General features: G+C 35.4%; 3 protein-coding genes across 6 annotated transcripts; 1 reads left to right on the top strand and 2 right to left on the bottom strand.

Moving 5' to 3' along the window:
* Positions 1 to 468: 468 nt before the first annotated feature.
* LOC131000049 (beta-galactosidase 8) lies at positions 469 to 5636 on the bottom strand. 2 transcript variants are annotated; one of them, XM_057925802.1, is made up of 19 exons: positions 5171 to 5636; positions 4937 to 5032; positions 4640 to 4752; positions 4471 to 4537; positions 4298 to 4390; positions 4013 to 4156; positions 3773 to 3861; positions 3544 to 3649; positions 3371 to 3458; positions 3100 to 3218; positions 2864 to 3028; positions 2550 to 2752; positions 2368 to 2477; positions 2069 to 2178; positions 1874 to 1987; positions 1576 to 1677; positions 1279 to 1490; positions 864 to 1200; positions 469 to 782 (listed from the first exon to the last, which is right to left on the bottom strand). In XM_057925802.1, the coding sequence occupies exons 1-19, from the start codon at positions 5342 to 5344 to the stop codon at positions 627 to 629; spliced, it is 2598 nt and encodes an 865-aa protein (XP_057781785.1). In that variant the 5' UTR covers positions 5345 to 5636; the 3' UTR covers positions 469 to 626. The 2 variants fall into 2 exon arrangements, with proteins under 2 accessions (XP_057781785.1, XP_057781786.1); XM_057925803.1 differs by lacking the exons at positions 4471 to 4537; positions 4640 to 4752; positions 4937 to 5032; positions 5171 to 5636 and having other exon boundaries at positions 4251 to 4369.
* A 2381-nt stretch (positions 5637 to 8017) lies between these two features.
* On the top strand, positions 8018 to 11148 carry LOC131000048 (DNA polymerase II subunit B3-1). Of its 3 annotated transcripts, XM_057925801.1 has the most exons (4): positions 8018 to 8595; positions 10136 to 10220; positions 10641 to 10682; positions 10798 to 11148. In XM_057925801.1, exons 1-4 carry the CDS (start codon positions 8059 to 8061, stop codon positions 10860 to 10862), a joined length of 729 nt encoding a protein of 242 aa, XP_057781784.1. In that variant the 5' UTR covers positions 8018 to 8058; the 3' UTR covers positions 10863 to 11148. The 3 variants fall into 3 exon arrangements, with proteins under 3 accessions (XP_057781784.1, XP_057781783.1, XP_057781782.1); XM_057925800.1 differs by having other exon boundaries at positions 10641 to 11148; XM_057925799.1 differs by lacking the exons at positions 10641 to 10682; positions 10798 to 11148 and having other exon boundaries at positions 10136 to 10582.
* A 2880-nt stretch (positions 11149 to 14028) lies between these two features.
* LOC131000047 (zinc finger protein BALDIBIS-like) lies at positions 14029 to 15964 on the bottom strand. Its single transcript, XM_057925798.1, has 3 exons — positions 15449 to 15964; positions 14930 to 15329; positions 14029 to 14843 (listed from the first exon to the last, which is right to left on the bottom strand). The coding sequence occupies exons 1-3, from the start codon at positions 15591 to 15593 to the stop codon at positions 14234 to 14236; spliced, it is 1155 nt and encodes a 384-aa protein (XP_057781781.1). The 5' UTR covers positions 15594 to 15964; the 3' UTR covers positions 14029 to 14233.
* Positions 15965 to 22048: the final 6084 nt, after the last annotated feature.

The raw sequence follows: 22048 nt of genomic DNA, 5'->3' as shown, positions 1-22048 counted from the left end.
GTTTCTATATTATAATTGAATAATTTTTGTAAAATAATTATATTACATATAAGATTATGAATAAGTAAATTGAAGCGAAAGAACTTATTTTTTGGGGGGAGCTTATAAATTATTTTAGGCAGTTATTTTGCCAAACATTTTGAAAGAACTTATAAACTTCTAAACAACTTACACCCTCTTAATAAGAGATATTATCTCCGTACACAATATCGTTGTCACTTTTATCGTTTTGGTCCGTCCATAATATTTTTGCAACTTTCATTTATAGCAGCAGAGTTCACAAACTCTACTCACAATCCTAAACTCCATTCACAATAATATTATTTCTATCAACTATTATTCACCATTTTCCTAAAATTCGTACTGTTTATAAAGTGGCGACAATACTTTGAAAGGAGGGAGTATTTGGTTTGAGTCCCACCAATATGCAAGTTGTATCTTTTATTTTATTTGGATATAATCTGGTTTATACTAACTTGATTATTGTGTCGTTCCTTATCATTCTTTATATTATATATTCATGATATATATACAATCGAAAAATAAAATAAAATAAAGAAAATTAAAAAGTATACAACAAGTTCATCTCATTGTCTTATTATCAACCTTAGCATGGTTGAAGACCTTCACAAAGATCGGTTACTACCATTATGTGCATCTTGATGAGGATCTAACCATTTGCAGGAAGCTTCAACAGCCAAACTTTTAGCAATTCCTCTGCATGGATCCCCAAATGTGTCGGCCGAGACGACGACGCTGCAGCTTCTTAACCCTATGCAGGCCTGCACAAATCATGCATAGTGAGCAAGGAAGCCAACAATTCATGATCAACTAGTGTGACAAGACTCAGTGAGAAGTAGAACCTTCTCTACAGTTGAAAGAGCCTCTTTGCTGCTGCATTCACCATGGATGAAACTTCCACACACCCCTCGAGGAGTTCCAAAGCTGGCAAACTTGATTTCGGATATGACCTGATTGTGCAAAGGGCAGTCGAGTGATAGAGTTGGTCGAGCTCGTTTCCTCGTTTCTTCATCTGAAATCCAGGTATTCAGTGGGATGGGGTGAGTCTCTGATATATGAGAGCATATGCTTCCGGTTTCTCTTGTGGAGAAAGATATTTGTGTAGGATCGCCTCTCATTTCTTCGAATAAGACCATGGTGTTTGAACCCGGTTGTAGCCACGAACGTGGGACGTGATAGCTACAAGACATGATGGTTAAGTACTAGTTGATGAAGATATCCATTCTTTTCTATGTAAGAAGTTGAAAGAGTGCCTACAATTGCTGAGTTGGTTGTCCACAATTCTTCAAGCATCTACTGGGGCTGAATGATCCTCTGTAGTTGCAAGATTCAGTGCAGCCGGCATTTGAAGCTACGCGTCTGGGCCAGTAACGGCCAATGCTCTGCCCGTTTATCCATGCCTGACCCTTCCCCATTCCTGAGAAATCGATTGCTACTGGGCTGCTTCCGGTGGGAGCATCAAAAGTTGTCTATGAGAGAGAGATGTCATACACTATCAAATTCAAGAGTTTACTGATAAATTCTTTCATGCCACAAAATAAATCATAAACAAACCTTGTACCAAACCAATGGTTGATTCTTCGGTAAAGTAGGCTGCGATGTCCATTCAGATGAACTTCCAGTGGATAGGCCTAACTCTTCTCCTCTCAAACCAATCTGATTTTGCATATTCCAAGGCAAGAAACAGAAAAGATGTACAGCTTATTTTTAGTAAGCGTATATGTGTAACCGAATCAAGGATATAGGCTGTGTGTGGTATATATATGAAAGAGAACAATTATAGATCACAAGCTATCAGATTCTTCATTTTAGAAAGAAAAAGAAAAGGTGTTTTATAGTATGCTTCAAGGACCTGATATGTCCACAGCTTCGAGGAAAGATCAATAGTAGATTGATTTTGTACGCCTTTCAGCTGCACAGGACCAGTGATTCCTGCACCTTTTGTATCATAGAATGCTCCGTAATTCTGAGATAGATATAGTTCTGTATTAGAGAAAATTTGTGATTTTACATAGAGGAACCTCAGAGCAGATTACACAGTCTTCACCTGTAATCCTACTGTCAAACTCAAAAGATCAATTTTGTTCTCTCCAGATACGAGGTTGATAGGAACATCTAACGACACACTTGGATCGCTGTAACTTCCTTTTGCACTCCCTGCATAAACATGCCAAAACATCGATTTCTAGAATTTGATTGGTTTGTATGTCCAATTTTATGTACCATAAAACTTAAACTGGGAGTATTTGTAACGATTGAAGTCTCATAGCTCATAATCTTATACACACATAAATGGACAATAAATCTATTGCAAAGGATCGGTAAGGAACACATTCTTTCCATTACCTGCAAGCTGCCCATTGATAAAAGCATAAAGCCCGTGACCAAGCGATTTCACATGAAGCACTGTCTGAGATCCATCTTGCAGGAAAGGCTCGTCCCCTTTTTTTTCAATGCTGAAACAATCAAGGGATATTAAAATGCTGAAGCTGAATTAAAATAGATTAGCGATTTTGGAAGATATTTACCTCAGAGAATACCAAAGATAGTCACTTTCATCAGCAGTGGTATTTATTTGCTCCTGTAAGCCTTGTTTTGTAAACGCACTGTTGCTAGATATGCCCACTGGCTCGTTGATCCAGCTCCACCCTGAGAAGAGTGCATCTGCAGTGGTCGTATCATCTTGCGAAAGTTGAGGAACAAACTTTGAAATGGTGGCCGCAGAGTTGATCTGTCACTTGGAAAAAAAGTACTAATATCATTGCAATAACAAAATAGAGTGCAAATCAGCATCATCTAAAATTTATAGAGGAAAAATACAACAGAAAATAAGAGGCCATACTTTCGCAGTATTGATAGCCACAGTCTTGCAGTCGGGTAAGATGCTGACGGACCAGGCAGGCAAGTGATAGGAACTGCCGCTGAAGTTCACAGTTGCATCAGATTGAGCGTCCACATTTGCAAGAAAGGCAGCACACAGTCCTGATTCAGTTTTATAAACTGTAGCCTGAAACAAGAAAAGGATCAACTATCAATGCATCTAGTTTAAATTGAGTGATTGTCAATGCTAAATTATACCTCCAAACTGGGACCAAGAGAATTAGTTTTCGGATCTGTTGCCACTAGTGCCTCTTCACAAAGCTTTACAGCATTGTGTACATCTTTCAGGTGACCCCACTTTGGCTGTCTCAGAAGTCCTATGGCACCAAAGACATCTCATAATCAAAAATCAAGATGAGGAAGGATATTAACGAATAGTGATTACAATACAATTTTCTATGATTTATCAGTCCATTTTGCTAGATGATCAGAGTCATGTGTAGTGTAAGAACAGATAATGATGGCATACCATATTCATCGATTGGAGCATCATAATCATAGCTTGTTGTGATGAAAGGGCCCCCAGAAGTGCGGCCAAAGTTGGTTCCACCGTGATACTATTGAAATGCAGTAAATTTGATATCAAAAGTAGTTCATGATCTAGTTTAAATTGTCGAAGACTGATGATGGCAACAGAAATACCATGTAATAGTTCATGAAACTTCCACCAAGCTGGTAAAAACGCGCTGTGGAGAAAGCAGTATCTTCTGTAGGTCTGTGAGGCACAGGATCACCAAATGAGGAGAACCTGAAGGTTTTTGTGACACCACAGGCAGTTAGAGAATGTCGAAGCAGTTTGACTTCACAAGGTGTCATGCAAGTTAAACGAAGATAGCATCTCCACGAGAAAAAGAAAAACTAAATGACCTACCATCCACTCCAGTTCTCTGTCCACATCTTTGGCTTATTATTTGCATTTGGGGAAAATTGGTCACAGTAAAACCCGTTACAAGCGTTGATCTGTATAATTCCCCACAAATGTAAGCACAATGTTTAGGCCAACTTCCTAACTACCAAAGTTGGTAAAACATTCTATACATTTTGCATAGTAAAATCAACTAAGTATGCTCAAAACTGGAAAAAAAGAAAAGATCGGGACAGCAAGACTCACAATGGGATTCGGAGCATCAGTTTGCTGGCACATTACCCAGGGTACCCCTGTGTCCAATGATACAGCCATTGATGCAGCCCAACTTATGTAAGTTTTGGCACTCTTACCATATGGTGCATCAATATCCCCATACTCATTCTCAATCTAGAATGAAGCATAAAACAAATTAAGTTCATTGTAAATCATGTAACAGACTTGCTACGCATAGCACTCTCTTCGTGTAGACAACCCATGGTACCTTATGCATAGTGTCTACAGGATTCACCATATTTCGCGATACTATACCTGAGACAAAATAATAGGTCCACCTTGGGATGCATATAGATTTTCTTCCTTCATCATGTTCACAATCTTGGCTGTAAATCTCTTCATTTCAGCCTAAACAGCAAATTATTGTATTATCATTCGTATCACATCAATACCAGCAATAAGATAGAAGAAAACAGTACAAGCAATACCTTAAACGGCTCATTATCAGTGCGTAGAACAATTCCCGGTATAAAATGCAACCACAAAGGAAACCCACTGTGAAAAAATTGAGTAAACACTCTTGTGAAAAATAGTTATGTTTGATGTAATACCCTTTTGGATTAACAAATTTATGATGAAAAATAAACTTTTGCTCACCCATAGTTCCATTCTGCACAAGCATAAGGCCCTATTCGAAGATGAACCATGAGGCCGGCCTCCCCAACCAATTTTACAAATTTGACCAAATCTTTTCTCCCTGTAAAATCATACTGCAAAAATTCTTCAAAGTTTTATTTTCGTTTTCCATTTTGTTCGCTGTCCTCAATGAGCAAAAAACCAAATTATATTAAGTATTACATCTTCACCAAAAGAAGAAGAAGAAGAAGAAGAAATGAATGGTCCTAACAGCTAGCAAAATGAATAGAGAATAATTAAAAGGAAATAAAAATTCACCTGGCCTCGAATTGGTTCGTGCAGATTCCAGAAAACAAAAGTTTGAATCACATCCAATCCTCCATCCTTCGATTTTTGTATCAAATCTGACCACATCTGCACTCACTCTCATTCATATTCAGAAAATTGATTAAAAGCACTGCGTTTGTGTGTGTAAAAGCTGCTGCTTCTCTCTCTCTTAGTGTGTGTATGTGAAATTAAGTTGATATATATATATCATATACATATACTAACTTGAGGAGTGCTGCGCATGTAATGAATGGAACCGGAAATCAGAACGCGTCTCCTGCCGCCGATTACCAGCCCCCGGTGATCGTAGGTCACATTGGCGCCAAAACAAAACGTCGTCGCCGCCGCCAAAATCAACAAGAGATCAAGCGCCGCCGCCGCAACTGCTCCGCCTCTCATTTTTCTCCTCTTCAATGGTTAGCTACTGCTTCCAATCATGCGTGTTTATAAGCTGAAAGCTAGTCCTCTCTCTCTCTCTCTCTGGATAGTGTAGAAAGCAAAATCAAAATCTATGAGCTATTGTGCGCCGGAGAGGACAAGCAAGCAATGCAGCCACGTGGCATTTTTCGTTGTCGTCGTCTGCGTTTTCTACTCGCTCAGCTTCGCAGACGCCTGTCCTATCTATGCGCTATCGTGCGCCGGGAGGGTGACAATTCCGTTGGATTAAGCTTAACGACGACCGTTATGTTTTTATCTGATTTGTTTTGTTTTGTTTTTCTAATTATATTTATTTATCGAGATTATTTAAATGCAAACAATTAGTAGAAGCTTAGAAGCACAAATATTTAATTAAAGAGTGGTTGGGAAATACTTTTAACATTTTCCCACAATCACTATCAAAATGATTGGAAAACGTTACTTCTAAGTTGCAATATCTTGTTAACACAAACCATGAATTACTACTTATTAATTTATCATAGGTCGGATTAACTCAATTTGACTATGATTGTATTTTTGATAAATTAATGATTAAATAAAAAAAATTAAGATTGTGTTACGGTGAATTCGAATTCAAAATCTTTAACCTTAGACATTAATCATTTTATCGTTAGGTCAACATACGCATATTTTAATTTATCAGGTTTTCATGGCTTGGAAGTATTGGAAGGAAGACATTAAGATCTAATGTATTTAGAAAGATTGTTTAACTTATAAGCCGGTTAAAACTATAATCCTTTAAACTTGTTAAATTTGGTCAATATTTGTTTTATGTATTGTATGTAGTCTCATAAGTCATAAACAATAATCTATGGTGATTTGATGGAAAACCAAACCCAAATCCAATATTCTAATTAATTAGGATATATAATTATTTTTTACTCCCTCCGTCCCAGCTTTTTGTATCCACTTTTAGTAGTAAATACTACTAAAAGTGGATACAAAAAGCTGGGACGGAGGGAGTATTATTTAATTTTAATTTTATTAATTAAAATAGGGTGACGAATTCAAAGCTAGGCTATATAATTTTTTTTTAAATTTTAAATTTTTGAATAAAAGTTCATAATACTACATCCCCTTCATTTTTGGAAAGCATGCACATTTTGTCATTTTGGATCGTAACAATACCCTACCACAATCCTTTAAATTATTTCATTTCATTTTCAAACACTCAACACATAACAAACACCTTAAATATAACTCATAAATTAAATATGATATATATAAAAAAGAGCTAGTCTTTAAGTTCTCTCTCTCTTACTTGATTTGATAGAAATACACCCTCAAAAAATTACTTTATCTTTCCAATTCCATTATAAACGATTATCTTTACATATAATACTTGTGCCCAAACACTATTTAATTTTATCAATCTTTGTCTTTGATAAATTATCAAATACTATTATTTGAACTAGTGTGAATACATAAATGATCATATACTTTTACAAAAATCAATAAATTATTCTATTCCCTTCAAAAGCCCAATAGAAACCTGCATTCAAATAAAGCCCAAATCACTGGGCCCGGCCCACGGTTACTGGGCACATAGCGATGAAGAGAATTCTGAATATTACTAATATTTCTAATGGTTAATAGCCGCTAAATACATCAGAAAATTTTATTTTCTGGTATATATCATGACCCCTAATTTTGGCGGCTAAATACACCAATTTTTAATTTGTCTGATTTTTCCCACGGCGAAGGACTCCGGCGAAATCGAAACTGACGTGGCAAGTACTTAGACAAAACGACGTCGTTTCATTATTAATTAAAATTAGTTTATATTTAATTAAGAATAAAATTATTAATTATATCCCCTAATCTAGCCACGTCACCCCCTCCCCTTCCCCCACCCCCTGCGCAAACCCTCCTCCTTCTCCACCCCGGCGCCACCACCGTTTTTCGACCGTCTCCGTCGCCGACTAGACCAACGCCCTTCCTCCGGCGACTGGTCCATGCCGCCAAGCACAGCGCTGCCCCCTCCTCTCTCTTTCCCGTACACAAAGACGAAGAATCGAGCCCTGATTTTTCCAAATCAGAGATCGCAAGCCAGTCCTTTCTCTCTTCTCCAATCTCGCCACCGTCGTTCCTCCTCCGGTGAGGTCAGGCCCAGCCGAGAACGACGCTCCTCATCGGACGCCGGCCACCCTTCTCCCTACGAAATCCCGCCGCTGCAACCTGAAGTCCGCAAAGTACTCGAGCCCCGATCCTTCATGTTCTCCTTGATTCCAGCCGCCGCCGCTACTGAAACCCTAGCACCACCGCTGCGGCGACTCCTTCTTCGGTGAGTCGCGAAGAGATTCGGCGAGCTCCCGCATCTGGAAGACCGACGAGAAATCGCCATCCTCAATCTCAATTCCTGGAATTCGGCGATACTGCGTGAGAGATAGAGAGAGTGAACAGTGTGTGCGGGTGTGATTTGGTAATTCCGATGCCACGTTGGCATTCCGATGACCATGTTGGCATTCCGACTGCCACGTCAGTTTTAATTTGGGGAAACTTTGAATTTATGGGAAAAATCAGACAAATTAAAAATTGGTGTATTTAGCCATCAAAATTAGGGGTCATGATATATACCAGAAAATAAAACTTTCTGATGTATTTAGCGGCTATTAACCCTATTTCTAACTCCAAATCCAAACACTTCATACTGCAACGGCTTGATTTCTGAAACAATGGCGAGAAAGCAATTGCCTCCTGAGAGAAACAGAAACCCCAACAACAATTCCAAGAGCCCTGCGAAAACCAAAGCCAAAACGAAGAATTCTCCCAAAACCAGCGCCAAGAGCAGCAACAGAAATCGAAGCAGAATCACGGAAACCGCCAATGGCGATGCTTCCAGCGAGGATACGGAAGTAACCGTCGTGCCTTCGTCGAGCGTGGAATCGGAAAACGACGACGTCACGGGATCCAGTGAGGGGGAGGACGACGGAGTAGAACGGAGGAGCTCGAGCGAGGAAGAGGAAGAGGAAGAAGAAGAGGAAGAGGAAGAACAGAAGCCGAAAAGCGTTAATAGGAGAGGTAAAAAGGTTAGTGCGAAGAGTAAGGGGAAAAAGAGAAGTAGAAAGGGGGAAGACGAATTGGAGGCGGAGGAGAAGAGCGTGAACGCGCTGTATACGTTTCCAAAGAGTCGGATCAGTCGGATGGTCAGGAGCGAGAATCCTGATTGTAAAATTTCGCAGGAGGCGCTGTTCGTCATCGATAGAGCTTCGGTATGGATTTTGATTGACTTCTAATTTCGAGGAGTTAGGGTTTGCTTGCAGATATGCTAGTTATATGTGCACATGTGGAGATTGATACGCGGCATTGATGCATATATGTGTTTTCCTGTTGGTTCACTTAATTGTCATTTTCAGAAGATTTTAGGCTGAGCAATTCGAACTGAGAATCACTAGTCATGAATTTAGATGTTATAAATTTGATTTCCGTGGAAAAAATATGGTAGAATTCTCTGGAATGAATCGACGATTTGCTGAATTTGATAGTCCCTAGTGTGAGGTATGGCAAGGTGAGGGTATATGTGTTTATCTTTAAACCAAGCTGTAGTCTGGGGATATGAGGGGAAAAGACATTTCTTATCGTGCAAGACGATGAATGACTTACCATGTGAGGTTGGCATCCCCGAATATGAAATTTGGTGAAACAGCACAACATAACGATGCAGATATTGCTCCTTAAAGTCTTTGATGTGGTTTGTCTCGTGTGATTGGAGCAGTGTATATGAGCATTGTAGTCGGAACTTGAGGGAAGGAACAAAATGGTCGTGTTATTGCTGTTTCTAGTGTCTGTTATCGTTATTCATTGCTGTAGATCTCTTTTTGAGAAAGAAGAAGTTAACTTCGCTTCAGGAGATGTGAGTTCTTGACACGTGTTGTCAAATTCGGCATAGACTCTTAATCTTTAGCGAGTATACTAAATTAAGACGACACATTCATGATGTATGTGGAGAACTTAGCCGATTAAGTTTGGTAGATATTGAAGCTGCTATTAATGCTAACATGAATACATTATTTGCTTTTATTTTCTGCATTTATTGGTTTTCAGGTAATTTTATTCGATGTGCCCAAAATTATGTAATTTTAGTTGTGCACCATATAACTAATCCTCTAACCCTGATATCCGGGGAAAAATGAGAAGAGAAAAAAGAGAAGCTTTTCCTCCTCTGTTTATGTGCTCATGTGTGTATGTCTGCTGCCTTCCGATCACAGTCTCACCTTTAAGCAAAAAGCCTACACTACGCAACAATCAATATGAGATGTGAGGAAGTCTTTCTGTTTTTTTCTGAATAATTATTGTGCTTCTGCTACAATGTACACTCTGCCTTTCATTTTGTATTTAACTAAATTTATGCCTGACTTGTCTTCTCATTGTAGTGATTTTTCCATTGAGTTTTTATGAGTTATATATTATGATTTAAAAGCTCGAAACTTGATGGAATAATTGGAAATATTAGATCACTTTTGCTGAAACTCCCCCTCCCCAGTATGAGGCCAAAGAATAGAAATATTTTATTGTAAATACATCAAGTGTCATCGTATATGAAGGAAGTTTTGAGAAGGAATTTAAATTTCTCCGATATGCCAAGAGTTTCATAATTTATATTAATTGACGAATTGTTTGATTGTTGGATAAAGTGTCACGGACCTTTAAATATCTGGAATTTTTGTAATTATGAAACACAAAGTTACTGCAGAAGTAAAACTGAACTGCCTCGGCTGAATTACTCATGTGTTATTGGCCTTGTGGTTGCAGGAGAAGTTTCTTCAAGTTTTCTGCAAGGAGGCATATGCTTGCGCATTTCTTGAAAAGAAAAAACGGATCGCTTACAACCATTTGTGTACTGCTGCTTCTTTCTATTACTTTGTTCCTTTAATTTTAAAGTGCATGCTGCATACATTATACATATTACTCATGTGTCTTTTATGCATTTATATGCATTTTGAAAATGCTAAGAATAAACATGCATGTTGCTGTCTGTTATGCCTTTTCTTTTTTGGTTCAATAACTTTATGTGATTGCAACTCTTCATTCATTTTGCTATTTCACAAGCAAATTGCGCGACCCCAAAGGATGACGTCGTATGAGCCATTAGGATAGAATTTGTTAGTGTTAACTGAAGAAGAGTCCGCTGTCCATAGTGTTACACAGACGTTGTCGAAGTTAATATGTATTTGAGATGTAATAGAGCATTCCAATCGATATATATTTGTAGCTAAGTTTCTTACTTCATTTAACTTGCTTTTAATCTTGTGTACAGCTTCAGTAGTTTCCAAGCGAAAGCGATTTCAATTTGTCTCCGGTACTTTTCTTCCTCTCAGTACTACTAATCTCTCGAGTTTTGTGTGTCTTTATCCAACTCTTTCAGCTCATTCTTTCTTAAGAGTTCGCTCGCATTCCCGTTTTTATGCTCTTAGATTTTGTTCCTGAGATGGTGAAGGCTGAGGATGCTTTACCACAAGTAGCAGAGGCTGAGAAATAATCTGGATTGATTCTACATTTTCTGAGTGGCTTCAAGAATTTCAAAAGATCGCATTGTGATTACATTTTTTCTTTCTTGCTTAGTTTTATTCTTTTCCACCCTATGTTGTTGTTACTAATATTGGAGAAATGCAAGCTTCCTGATATGAATCATTCATTTGTGTAGTGATATTCATTCTAGTTTTTCTAATTTCATCAGCTTCATTTAGTAATTTGTATCAGACACTCTCATAACCCTGTGTTTTTTTTTCTCTATGAGCAAAGCAGAATATATAGTTGAGATTCAATCTGGTGCTAATTCCATATTAAAGCTTTGTTTGCAAGTATATATGCATGCTTTTGTTGGCTAACAGAATGGAGCCCAAAATTTATGTCACAATGTTAAAAAATTAAATTTAAACACAATTACTTTATAATAATTTTTTTTTCTATTTTGTATATGATTAAAATCTTATATAAGAGTTTTATTATTCCCTCCGACCGCGATAAGTGTGGTGTGGATGGGAGGACACTGGTTTTAAGAAAATATTGAGATATATCTATAAAATAGAGAAAGAGTCATACTGAGTTGATTTATTAGGTAATTAATAAATGACTCGTGAGATGAGTTTTTTGTAAATATTATGTGAAAATAAGATAAAGTATAAAGATATGGAGTATATCCTAAAATGAAAAGATCATATTTATTATGAACGGACGAAAAAGACAAAAAGATCATACTTATGGTGAAGGGAGGAAGGGAATGAGTAGTAATTATACAAGACTAAATTTTTTTCAATCAATTTTCAAGATGTGCTAAAAAGCTTTTGTGATAAAAAAAGAGAAAAAATTATTTCTAACTAAACTCATTTTCCTTAACCTACATATTTATATTTCATATATTTAAATGCTCTCTTATAATGTAACATAATATCAAGGTATTGATGTATCTTGCAAAAACAATTATAAATCTTAATTAGAATATTAGATTAGACAAGTTTTTTTTTCTATGGACGAAAAATCAATAGGACTCTGCTCTTAAGAAAATAATAGGACTGTATGGATAAATTTTTCGATCCATGAAAATATCTTTAAAATAAAATAAATATTGGCAATTTCTTCTTACGATAGTCTCTTTAAGAGAAACGTGGATTAATCATATGCGTTGATTCGGCTAGGGCCCAATTTATATATAGTGTTTAGTGTATCAAAAATAGCAATAACTATTTTTTGAGATAAACGGGCCTACACATGGCCCAATTTATATCCCAGCCCACTCTCCTCATTAGTAATATTCTCTTTTTCTTTATTTCTATTTCTCAATTTGGTAGTCACGCAATATACGATCCAATGGCGGGAGATTTAGAAGTTAACAGTTAAAAAGATGAAAAGACAATAGTATAAATAACTCCTTTTATGTAATAAAGACAATAGAAATTGTGTGTACGTATGTTGATCAAGCGGAATACATTAATGTCTAAGATCAAAGTTATCGCAATTTAAAAAAAAAAAATTATTATTTAATTATAATTTATCAAAAGAAAAATATTACAATTGTGTCAAAATATTTATACATTTTCAAAAGGTGAGAAAAGTCGGGAATTTTGAAAATTAGCTAAAATATTTTTATTTAATTATTCAATATGTATATATAGAAAGAGATGTTAGGTAAATGTTGATGGATAAAAATATAATAGCTCAATTAGTTTGAGATAATAAAACATTAAACTAATATATATACACGTCGCTTTTCACCAAAAAAAATTATACAATTTGTCGGTATGCTCGTATTGCGCAGATAGTGACAAGCAAAATTTTCTCCAAATGGATTAACAAGAATTCTCCTAAAATTCGACTTGTAAAGAAATCACACATATTTGTACTCCCTCTGTCATTCAAATAACTTCATAACTTTTCTTTTTGGGCCGTCCCAAAAGAAACTTTCATTTTTATTTTTGGACTATGCTCCACCACTAATAATATCTCATTTGTTTTTACTTTTCATCTTTTTATCACTCTCAATATTCCATTTACCCCTATTTTTCACCCTTTCACATTTTCGTCTTATTAAAACCTATATCCCTCCCTCTTAAGAACTCATTTGAGGGACGGCGAGAGTATTAATTTAAGAACTAAGGAATTAAGAAATAAACAATAAATATTAGAAAAATAATTATTTTTGTTTGAAGCAAAATAAACTAGAGAAAAATAACAAAGGTTTTAAGATATTCTGATTTTCAATTAATTTCACTCTAGCTTTATTATTCTGGTTCCCGATGCAGATATGACTATAATCAATGCAAACAAATCAATTATGATCATCGAAGACTCTTCTAATGCTATTTCATTTTTCATTATTTTTTCGATAATTGGGAAAACGTGCACTTACTTTCTTAATCAGCTGACAATCGTAAGAGACGCTCTATATGTGTAATGAGTTGACAACATTAACAATTAAAGTAATTCGATTCAAAACCAATAAACGATAATGCAAGATAATTGAATTCAAAATGTTCTTCCCTTGACCTTAAAAGAGCCAAACTATGAAATATTCACAATTATCTAATAGAATTGAAACAATATATAATATATAACTTTATATGTTCAATAATGTTCTCAATTTTTACGATAAAATTTAATACTTACCTTAACCAACCCTAAGTATTATATATATATATATATATATATATATATATATATTCCATTTTGAAACAAATTAAAACTAAAAAGGATTGCCAAACATCAAATTTTCAAAAGGGTGGTTACCTTTTCTTATCTCATTCCATCTTCTTATTTTATTGTTGTACATAGTCCACGAGATAAAGCATAAGATGGAACATCATTCTTTATCCACAAGGAAAAGGACAACAACAACACAATAAAAACTCAAGCTCAATAATAATATAGCTACTTTCATAACTATTCAAGCAATGCATAATTTCACTAATACTACATACATAAGTCAATAAACTATATTAATAGGATACCTACATAGGATAATAAATCAATAAAATCACCCACAGTCAATTAAATTTACCAAAGACAGAAAAATTTGTTAAATTTGAAGCAGGGCTCTGCACATGGAATAATCCCTTCAGCAGAAGTCGACACACACATTCACAAAACTTCTGTGGTCCAACAAATGCAAACCCTAAAACCCCAATAAACTCAAATAAAATAAAATAGAATTAAACAAAACAAAATAAAATAAATATGCAGCAGCAAACTTTCTACAAATGCAACACAAATTTGAAATAAGGAAGAGGACCCTCCCTCTTCTGACAGTTCACAAGATCGATCTCTTCTGTTTTTCATGTCTTGTTTGGAAGCTTTTTGTCTACCAACTTTTCACCTCAAAAAAAAAAAAAAAAAAAATCAATTTTTTTTTTCACCTCAGTGATTTCTGTTATAATGGCCCATCTCCATTGCAGAGCTGATTGATGCAAAGAAATTGGATTTCAATTCCTTCCCTCCCACTCCAAGAAAATCCCTAGTGAGGCTGCTCTCACCTTCAACAATGTCGTCCCTGGCCCGGCCCGGGGTCGAGAAGGAGGAGGGGCTCATGAGCCCGAACCCGGCCCCGCTCCTCGTCGACCCCATCTGAGCTGCCTTGTGCAGCAATGCAGTTGCAGACATGGGAGCTACTGTTTGGTGGTGGCTGTAATTATACAGCGACGATGTAGTAGAAGCAATAACCCTTTCCGACAAACCCGCCTTGTTCTTCTCTTCTTCGTCTTCCTCCTTCATCACTCCGCCCAGCCACTGGCTCTGCGAATCCATCATTTCTTCGTTTATCCACAACGGGAATCGGGGAACCGGGAGGTTCCCCGATTCAAAAACCCCAGAAAAATCTGCATTATTATTATTATTATTACTATTACTATTACTATTATGATTCTGGAAAGCATCCAACCCCACATTACTGCTAATACTATTGCCGAAGCGGGCGGTCTCCTCGACCAGGGCGTCGCAGAAGGCCCTGTGCGTGATGAAGCTGTCCTTTCTGCTCGATTTTTGTTTAACTAAATTATTAAAAAGTATAAGCGGATGTAAATAAAAAAAGGAGAGTTTCTGAAGGGGAGAACTGACCGGGAGAAGAGGGTTCCGCAGTCGCACTTGTATTCGCGGGTGCCGCAAATCTTGTTGTGGGCTTTCCAGTCGGACATGACGGCGTATTTCTTGGAGCACTTGTCGCACTTCCACTTCTTCTCGCCGTGCTTGCGGGAGTAGTGCTTCTTGATGCCGGTGAGGTCGCCGAGGGCCCTCGACGGGTGGTGGTGGGCGCACGTCTTCTCCGGGCAGATGTACACCTTCTTCCGCACCACCTCCTCCTTGTTCCGCTGCTTCAGCTTCCACGGCAGGTTGTGGCCGCGGCGGTGCAGCTGCAGATTCTGATCCCGCTGGAAACCCTTGCTGCAGATCTCGCACACGAATCTGTTTGTCGCCATCAAAGACCCCGGCGACATCGCTATCACTTCTGCATCCGGATCTGCATCATCATCATCATCGTCAGACTGTAGCATCTTCTTCAGCTCAGCTCAGCTCAGCTCTAACATATATAATAGTATGTATTAGTATATAAGAGTGTGTGTGTGTGTGTTTGCTTGCCTGGTGTTCCGGGGAGGTTTCGCTTGCGTTTTGACGGATTTGGATGATTAGGGTTTGGAAGGCTAGGGTTGGAGAATGGATCTTGAATGAGGCCTCTCAATGGAGGGGGATTCACTGAAGAGAGTTCATCGTTGATTGACATCATTTTTTTTTTGCTTCTTTTTGCAATTTGTGAGCTCAGATTATGAATATGAATAAAAAGGGTGGTTTAATTTTGGAGTTTTTGTTTGTGTGTGTGAGGAAGCAAGAAAATTTTTGGGTGGAGTAGTTTTGGCTCAAGACAAAGTGGAGGAGATTGAGGCATACGTTTTTACTTTTTCTTGCATAGTTTTGAACTCAAAATAAGACAGGAAAAGATGGAGAAAGAGAATTTGCCATGAAAACCTAGCTAGCTCAGCTCAGCTGATGAGAGAGAGAGAAAGAGAGAGAATAATTTTGGTGTGTGTTTCTCTCTCCTTATCGTATATGGCTGCTGCTGCTGGTGAGAGTCGGTCAGGATGGACTCTCCTTGGACCACACCTCTGTCTATATATATCTATGTATGTATATATTTGAAGGGGCACTGATTACCAGAAAAAAATGAATTTTCACTAACAATCATTAGTAATTCCATGTGTATATATATTATATTCCCTTCAATCTTCAACTAAGTGTCATATCATAGATTTTTTTATTTTTTTTTGTGCATTATTAAGTTTCATATAGTAGAATGTTAGTAAAAATTAAGAGAAACTTTCTATTACTCCCTCCCTGTATGTTGAGACCCTTTTTTTGACACGAAAATTGAGAAAAATATATTTTGTTTGTAGGTGAAAAAGTGAAAATGTGTTTAAAAGATAAAATTTTTACCAAAAAAGGAAAGAGTCTCATTTACAGTGGTCAGTGGGACGTCTTAAATAGAAAGAGTCTCAGATACAGTGGGACGGTGGAAGTATATTCATATCTTAATAATGGAATTAAATGCATTCTTTTAATTTTCTTCTCCATTTCACCTTAAATTTAAGAAATATAATTAAAGGTATAGATGTAAAATCATATTGTTTTTTAATATGTGTAATTTTGTGTCATGCATGACACTTATTTGAAGACGGAAGGAGTACTTCCTCCGTCTACGTAACATTTCCTCGGTAAGTCGACGCGGATTTTAAGAAAAAATTGATTATGTATTTGATGGTAATTGTCCATTAATAATAATATGTGAAAATTATAAGAGTGATAGCTAGTTAGCGAGATTATATTAAAAAAATGAATATGAATATATTTTGTGGATCAATAAAAATGAAATAATAAAAGGATGTTTCGTGGAGAGAGGGAGTATATATATGTGTTTAAAGGAATGGAAGTGGCAAATTTGCTCTACTAAATACAGTTTAATTAGGAACTAATTAGTTTAATTAATTTGCCCATATAGCAATTACCTATATACAGATAGGATTGTGCTCACTATATATAATTTTTGGAACCTTTTGAAGTGTAATATTTAATATTTTGTCCACTATACCGATGATAATTTGTATGTGTGAAATATAGTATTAATTAGTGCTTGCAATAAATTACGCCATGGATATATTATTTATATAAAGTAGAGGATTAGGTGAATATAACGTAACCAAAAAAAAAAGTTAGAAATCACGGTATAAAAAAAGTGTGTAGAAACCGTGTTTAGACAATCGATGAAGTTGAAAATTGAAACTACTGTAATACTCCCTCCGTCCCATATAAATAGGCTGATTGGAATTTTCACAAGGATTAAGAAAAATCATTGGAAATGAAAATATATAAGTAAATTTCTTAGTATGCCCATATTTATTATTTAATGATATATTAAAGTGAGAGTAAATTAAAATTGTAAATGAGTAAAAAATATTACTTTTATGGAAATAAGCCTATATAAATGGGACATTCAAAAAAGGAAAACAAGCATATATATATGGGACGGAGGGAGTAATTTACTAATTGTTTGAGTATGTTCAATACTCCCTCCGTCCCATATATATAGGCTTGATTTTCTTTTTCGGATGTCCCATTTACATAGGACTATTTTCATAAAAAGTAATGTTTTTTTACCCATTTATTATTATATCTCTATTTAATTTTTTAATTTATTCTAATTTTAATAAATTATTGAATAATAAATATGAGCATATTGGAAAGGTTAATTACTTATATATTTAGAGGAATAGAGTTAATATATCAATATAGCTATTTTTATACTATAAAAATAGCCGCAAAGATAAAAAAACAATAAAAATAACTATCTTTATTTCAAATTAAATATTTTAAACAAATACATATTTTTAAAAATATTTAATTATTTTTTATTTAAATATATTTTGCCTAAATAGCGAAGTATGAACTGGGAGACTTTTGGTAAAAGTAAATGCAACAAAAAGGTTATGAAAAGTTTATGGGGGAAAGTGAAAATGATTAACCCATGATTTTTTAGAACCATTTTTGTGTGTGTGTGTCTGTGAGTGAGAGAGAGAGACATTCTTCTGTGTGTGTGTGTCATGAAAGAGAGAGAGGTTTTTCTTTTTTTCTTGTCTTATAGTAATTAAATTCAGAATATATGTTTGTCTACATATGCATGGTTATATATTGGTGTAAAGGGTTAATTTTTACCACTTCCCAAAACAAGTACACTACTATTCAATTCAAATTTTCAAAAAAAAAAGAAAATTTGTTTTTATTTCTAGATCTACTGGTTGTATATTGAAAAAGTTGTACTCTTATTATTTTTAAAACATTTATTAACTTCGTTTTTTATGATACATCTAGAAAAGTGAGAAGTCATATATGCCATCATATTCGGCTTTATTTATTAGACTCATTATTGAATTTTATATTATTCCTTTTGTCCATAAAAAATTTATCACAATTTTCTTTTTATTCGTTCATAAAAAATTTACCACTTTTATTTAGGGTTATTAGCCTATAAATACACGAACTTTTTATATTTTCTGAAATTTAACATGACTTTTATTTTTAGCCCACAAATACACGAACTTAGCATTTTTTCTGATTTTTGGCATCGACAATAAAAAATTCTAATTTACTATTAACGTGAAGGCCGGTGTACCATGTCATTCACTCTCTAATCAAAATAATGAATCAAATTACTCTATTCAAGTGCATATTTCGTAGTCCACATCATGTATTCCGGCCTCCACCTCAACAATAAATAGACTTTTTTTCATGTCGATGTCAAAAATCAGAAAAAATGCTAAGTTCGTGTATTTGTGGGCTAAAAATAAAAGTCATGTTAAATTTCAGAAAATATAAAAAGTTTGTGTATTTACAGGCTAATAACCCTTTTATTTATGATAGTATGGTCCACATATTTTCACTCAAATGAGACTCTCACTTCACTAATAATTTCCTCCATATTTTATTAAAATTCGTATTATCCAAAACGTGGAAAATATTTGATGAACAGACATCCATATTTTATTAAAATTTGTATTATCCAAAACGTGGAAAATATTTGATGAACAGACACAGTAATATTTTTGGTTCAGAATACGCAATAGTGGATTGAAGTTAGGCTTTGAAATACATATTTCGAACTTTTATGGATAAATTGAAGAATGGGCTTTAAGATTTTAGATTCTTAAATTACATTATGGAAAATTAAAATTAAAGTAGGTTCAAAATTGGGCTAAGCCCAAGGGAAAAAAAAACTACAATGATTTGGACATGCACTTGATAATTTCGAAAGTGGGTTATATAAGGAGGGTTTTTTTTTTTTCTTTTCTTTTTCTAAATATAATTAATAATAATTTCTTATTATTCACTTGATAATTCGAACCTCAACTTAACAGTTGGAGGGAAAATAACAAAGAAATTAAAGACGTAGAAAAATGATACAGAGAGAGAGAGAGAGAGATTATTGGCTGCAAATGTAGAAAATGAAAGGATGAAACATACAATAATACAATAAATTTGGAGTTTTTGCACAAAGAAGTTCCTAAAAACAAAATATATTCAACCATTGTGGCTGAGAAAACTAATTTAATTAGTATTTTAAACGAATGATGATATCTTCTTTCCCATAATTTTTTGTATACGACCGATGATTTCATTATTTTACATAGATATATAATGAACATTAACTTATAAAAAATGTTAAAATTAAGTTTATAATTTTGAGGAGAAAATGAATATTCGGAATATTTTATAGAAAATATTAAAAATTCCGATGATAAAATAACATCAATTCTAAGAAAATAATACTATATAATAATGTAGGTTTTATGCAGCGGCTCCACCGATTCTGCAAAAATGCATAATAATGGAGAAAAGGATAAGGCACACTCTTTTATCAACAAAATTTTATTCCCATTTCATCACATCATATTCCAAAACTAAAACATAATTCAAGGCAAGAAAAAAAGCTCAATAATTCGTGCCACAAATTTGCAATCAGGGGCGGAGCCAGACTTTCGACTCAGGGGGGTCCAAATTTTTTTTTTTCAGACAAATATCACCGGAAAATTTAGGCGGGCCAAAAATTAAAATGAGTGCAAAGGTTATGTATTGTCAGACAAATTTTCAAGCTCATGTCTAAATTCAAAATCGATAAAAGTTGGCGTATTTATAGCAAATTAACCTGAGAGAATATGATTTTTCTTTAAAAAAATATATCATTATAAATGAGAAAAAAAAAGTGAGTTATTATCAATGAAAGATTGAGTAATGCATTGCTCAATATTTCTTCTAATTTTATATGTATTGAACAAATGTAACAAAATAAATCCATGCAAAATTGATCTGCCAAAGTCTTTGGCTAAATAGAAATACCAAAAGTCCCCCGATATTAATTAATTTTGAGCAGTAATTACCAGGTTATTAAAAATCAAAATCAAAATCAAAATGAATGCCCTTACTAGTGATAAAAATAATAGCCCTGAAAACGAAAAGAGAAGAAAAATTGCAATTAACGATAGAGGTTGAGGTTGAGCCCCAATTCTGCAGTTAATCAGCATGGACTCCACCCTAATTCAACCCCCAAACAACAACACATCGAAGCTCCCCACACCACCGCCACGCCGCCCTTCAAGTTCCACCGGATATGGACCGAACCCGACGAGATCCGATTTCTGCAGGGCCTATTGGACTGCTCCTCGCAGAATTTAGCCTTCCCGCGGGACTTGGGAATCTTCTACGCCCGCTTCTCCGCCACCATGTCTCAGCCCTATACCAAATCGCAGCTCTCCGAGAATGGGGAATTGTGGGAATTCAGAATCAGATTGTGGTGGTAATGAGAATGGGGACGGCGGCGGTGTCAGGGTTGGATTAGGAGACTTGTGTGATGAGGGAAATGATGATGATGATGAAGAAGATGAAGAAGAGGAAGAAGAAGAGGAAGTTAAATTGAGTGAGGTGAATGTGGAGCTTGAAGGGGAAGAGGCAGCTGCGGAGGATGATGCATTTGGGGATGCGGAGGTGGAAGTGGAGGCGAGGCAGAATGTGGATTTCAGCTGCGGAGGATAGATAAAATTAATATTTTTTTTATTTTTTTAAATATATTTGTAAACTTACTAAAATACCCCTGGGATTTTTGGAAATTCCAGGGGGGTCCAGTGACCCCACTGCCCCCCCCCCTGGCTCCGCCCCTGTTTGCAATCATATAAAAAAAGAAATCGAAAACAAAAGGATACAAACTCTAATTAACAACCGTGGAGCGCGCGGCGGCGGTTGGTGCTGCTGCTGCGGCGGCGGCGGCGGCGGCGGACGGATACTTCATCATCGTCGAAATACTGGTGAGCGATGACGGCGGAGATGAGAACAACACCTAAACAAATCACTGCGTAAAATTGCCTGCTCAACTTCGCGAAACAAACATCCATCTCCAGCTGCAGTGAAATGATTTTTTTTTTCAATTGAAACAAATTACAGAAATTGAAAGCCTTTTCTGGAAATATGGTGTGAGAATGAGTGTGTGTGTGTGTGTGTGAATGGAATAAAAACTAAAAAGAAATTTGTTCCGGCAAACAAGGGGCGCAGCAGTAGCAGGATTACTGCTTGGTCTATTTATAGATCAATTATCGATTGCAAAATTTCTCCTCATCTTCAAATTTTAGTCTTACTTTTTATTATCCATACACAGTAGTGTAAAAATATACTACTACTATTTACTTATCTGAAATAAATATATTATTAATTTCACATAACATTAAGTAGGGATATATATATACTAACAAAACCGAAAACTCAATCTCATTTAATAATAAATTAATAAGGTTTATTATAATTTTAGGTGATTGGATAAGATACTATTATGTGCAGGAAAATCCGTCTCATTTCGATCTAATTCTTTTGGACACAATTATTTAAAAGTAAGTATTTATTAATATGTGTATTGACCCATTTATTTGTGTAAATTAGTGACTTTTATTTTTGCCAAACATATATACTAGATGGAAAAAGAATGCAGGTCAAGTGAAGCGGAACTAATAAAATATAATTTAATAATTTTTTAAAATATAGTAATAATTAATGATGAGGACGAAGGTAAAAAATGTGTCGAAACCCAAAAACTCAAATAACATCTATCAAGTGTAAATAGTATCGAAAAAAAAACTCCGCATACGAGGATTC

This window comes from Salvia miltiorrhiza, chromosome 8 (assembly GCF_028751815.1).
Source record: "Salvia miltiorrhiza cultivar Shanhuang (shh) chromosome 8, IMPLAD_Smil_shh, whole genome shotgun sequence".
Taxonomy (NCBI): domain Eukaryota; kingdom Viridiplantae; phylum Streptophyta; class Magnoliopsida; order Lamiales; family Lamiaceae; genus Salvia; species Salvia miltiorrhiza.
Note: the sequence above shows the minus strand (reverse complement) of the source record. Positions and strands in the feature narration are given on the sequence as shown.

Coding starts and splice junctions, on each gene's coding strand:
- LOC131000049 (XM_057925802.1), bottom strand. CDS start 5,344: ATGAGAGGCGGAGCAGTTGCGGCGGCGGCGCTTGATCTCTTGTTGATT. Junction 1,988..2,068: donor GTTTGACAGTAGGATTACAG/GTGAAGACTGTG, acceptor TATCTATCTCAG/AATTACGGAGCATTCTATGA. Junction 1,491..1,575: donor AACCATTGGTTTGGTACAAG/GTTTGTTTATGA, acceptor TCTCTCTCATAG/ACAACTTTTGATGCTCCCAC.
- LOC131000048 (XM_057925799.1), top strand. CDS start 8,059: ATGGCGAGAAAGCAATTGCCTCCTGAGAGAAACAGAAACCCCAACAAC. Junction 8,596..10,135: donor TCGTCATCGATAGAGCTTCG/GTATGGATTTTG, acceptor TTGTGGTTGCAG/GAGAAGTTTCTTCAAGTTTT.
- LOC131000047 (XM_057925798.1), bottom strand. CDS start 15,593: ATGATGTCAATCAACGATGAACTCTCTTCAGTGAATCCCCCTCCATTG. Junction 15,330..15,448: donor AAACCTCCCCGGAACACCAG/GCAAGCAAACAC, acceptor ATGATGATGCAG/ATCCGGATGCAGAAGTGATA. Junction 14,844..14,929: donor TGCGGAACCCTCTTCTCCCG/GTCAGTTCTCCC, acceptor AAAATCGAGCAG/AAAGGACAGCTTCATCACGC.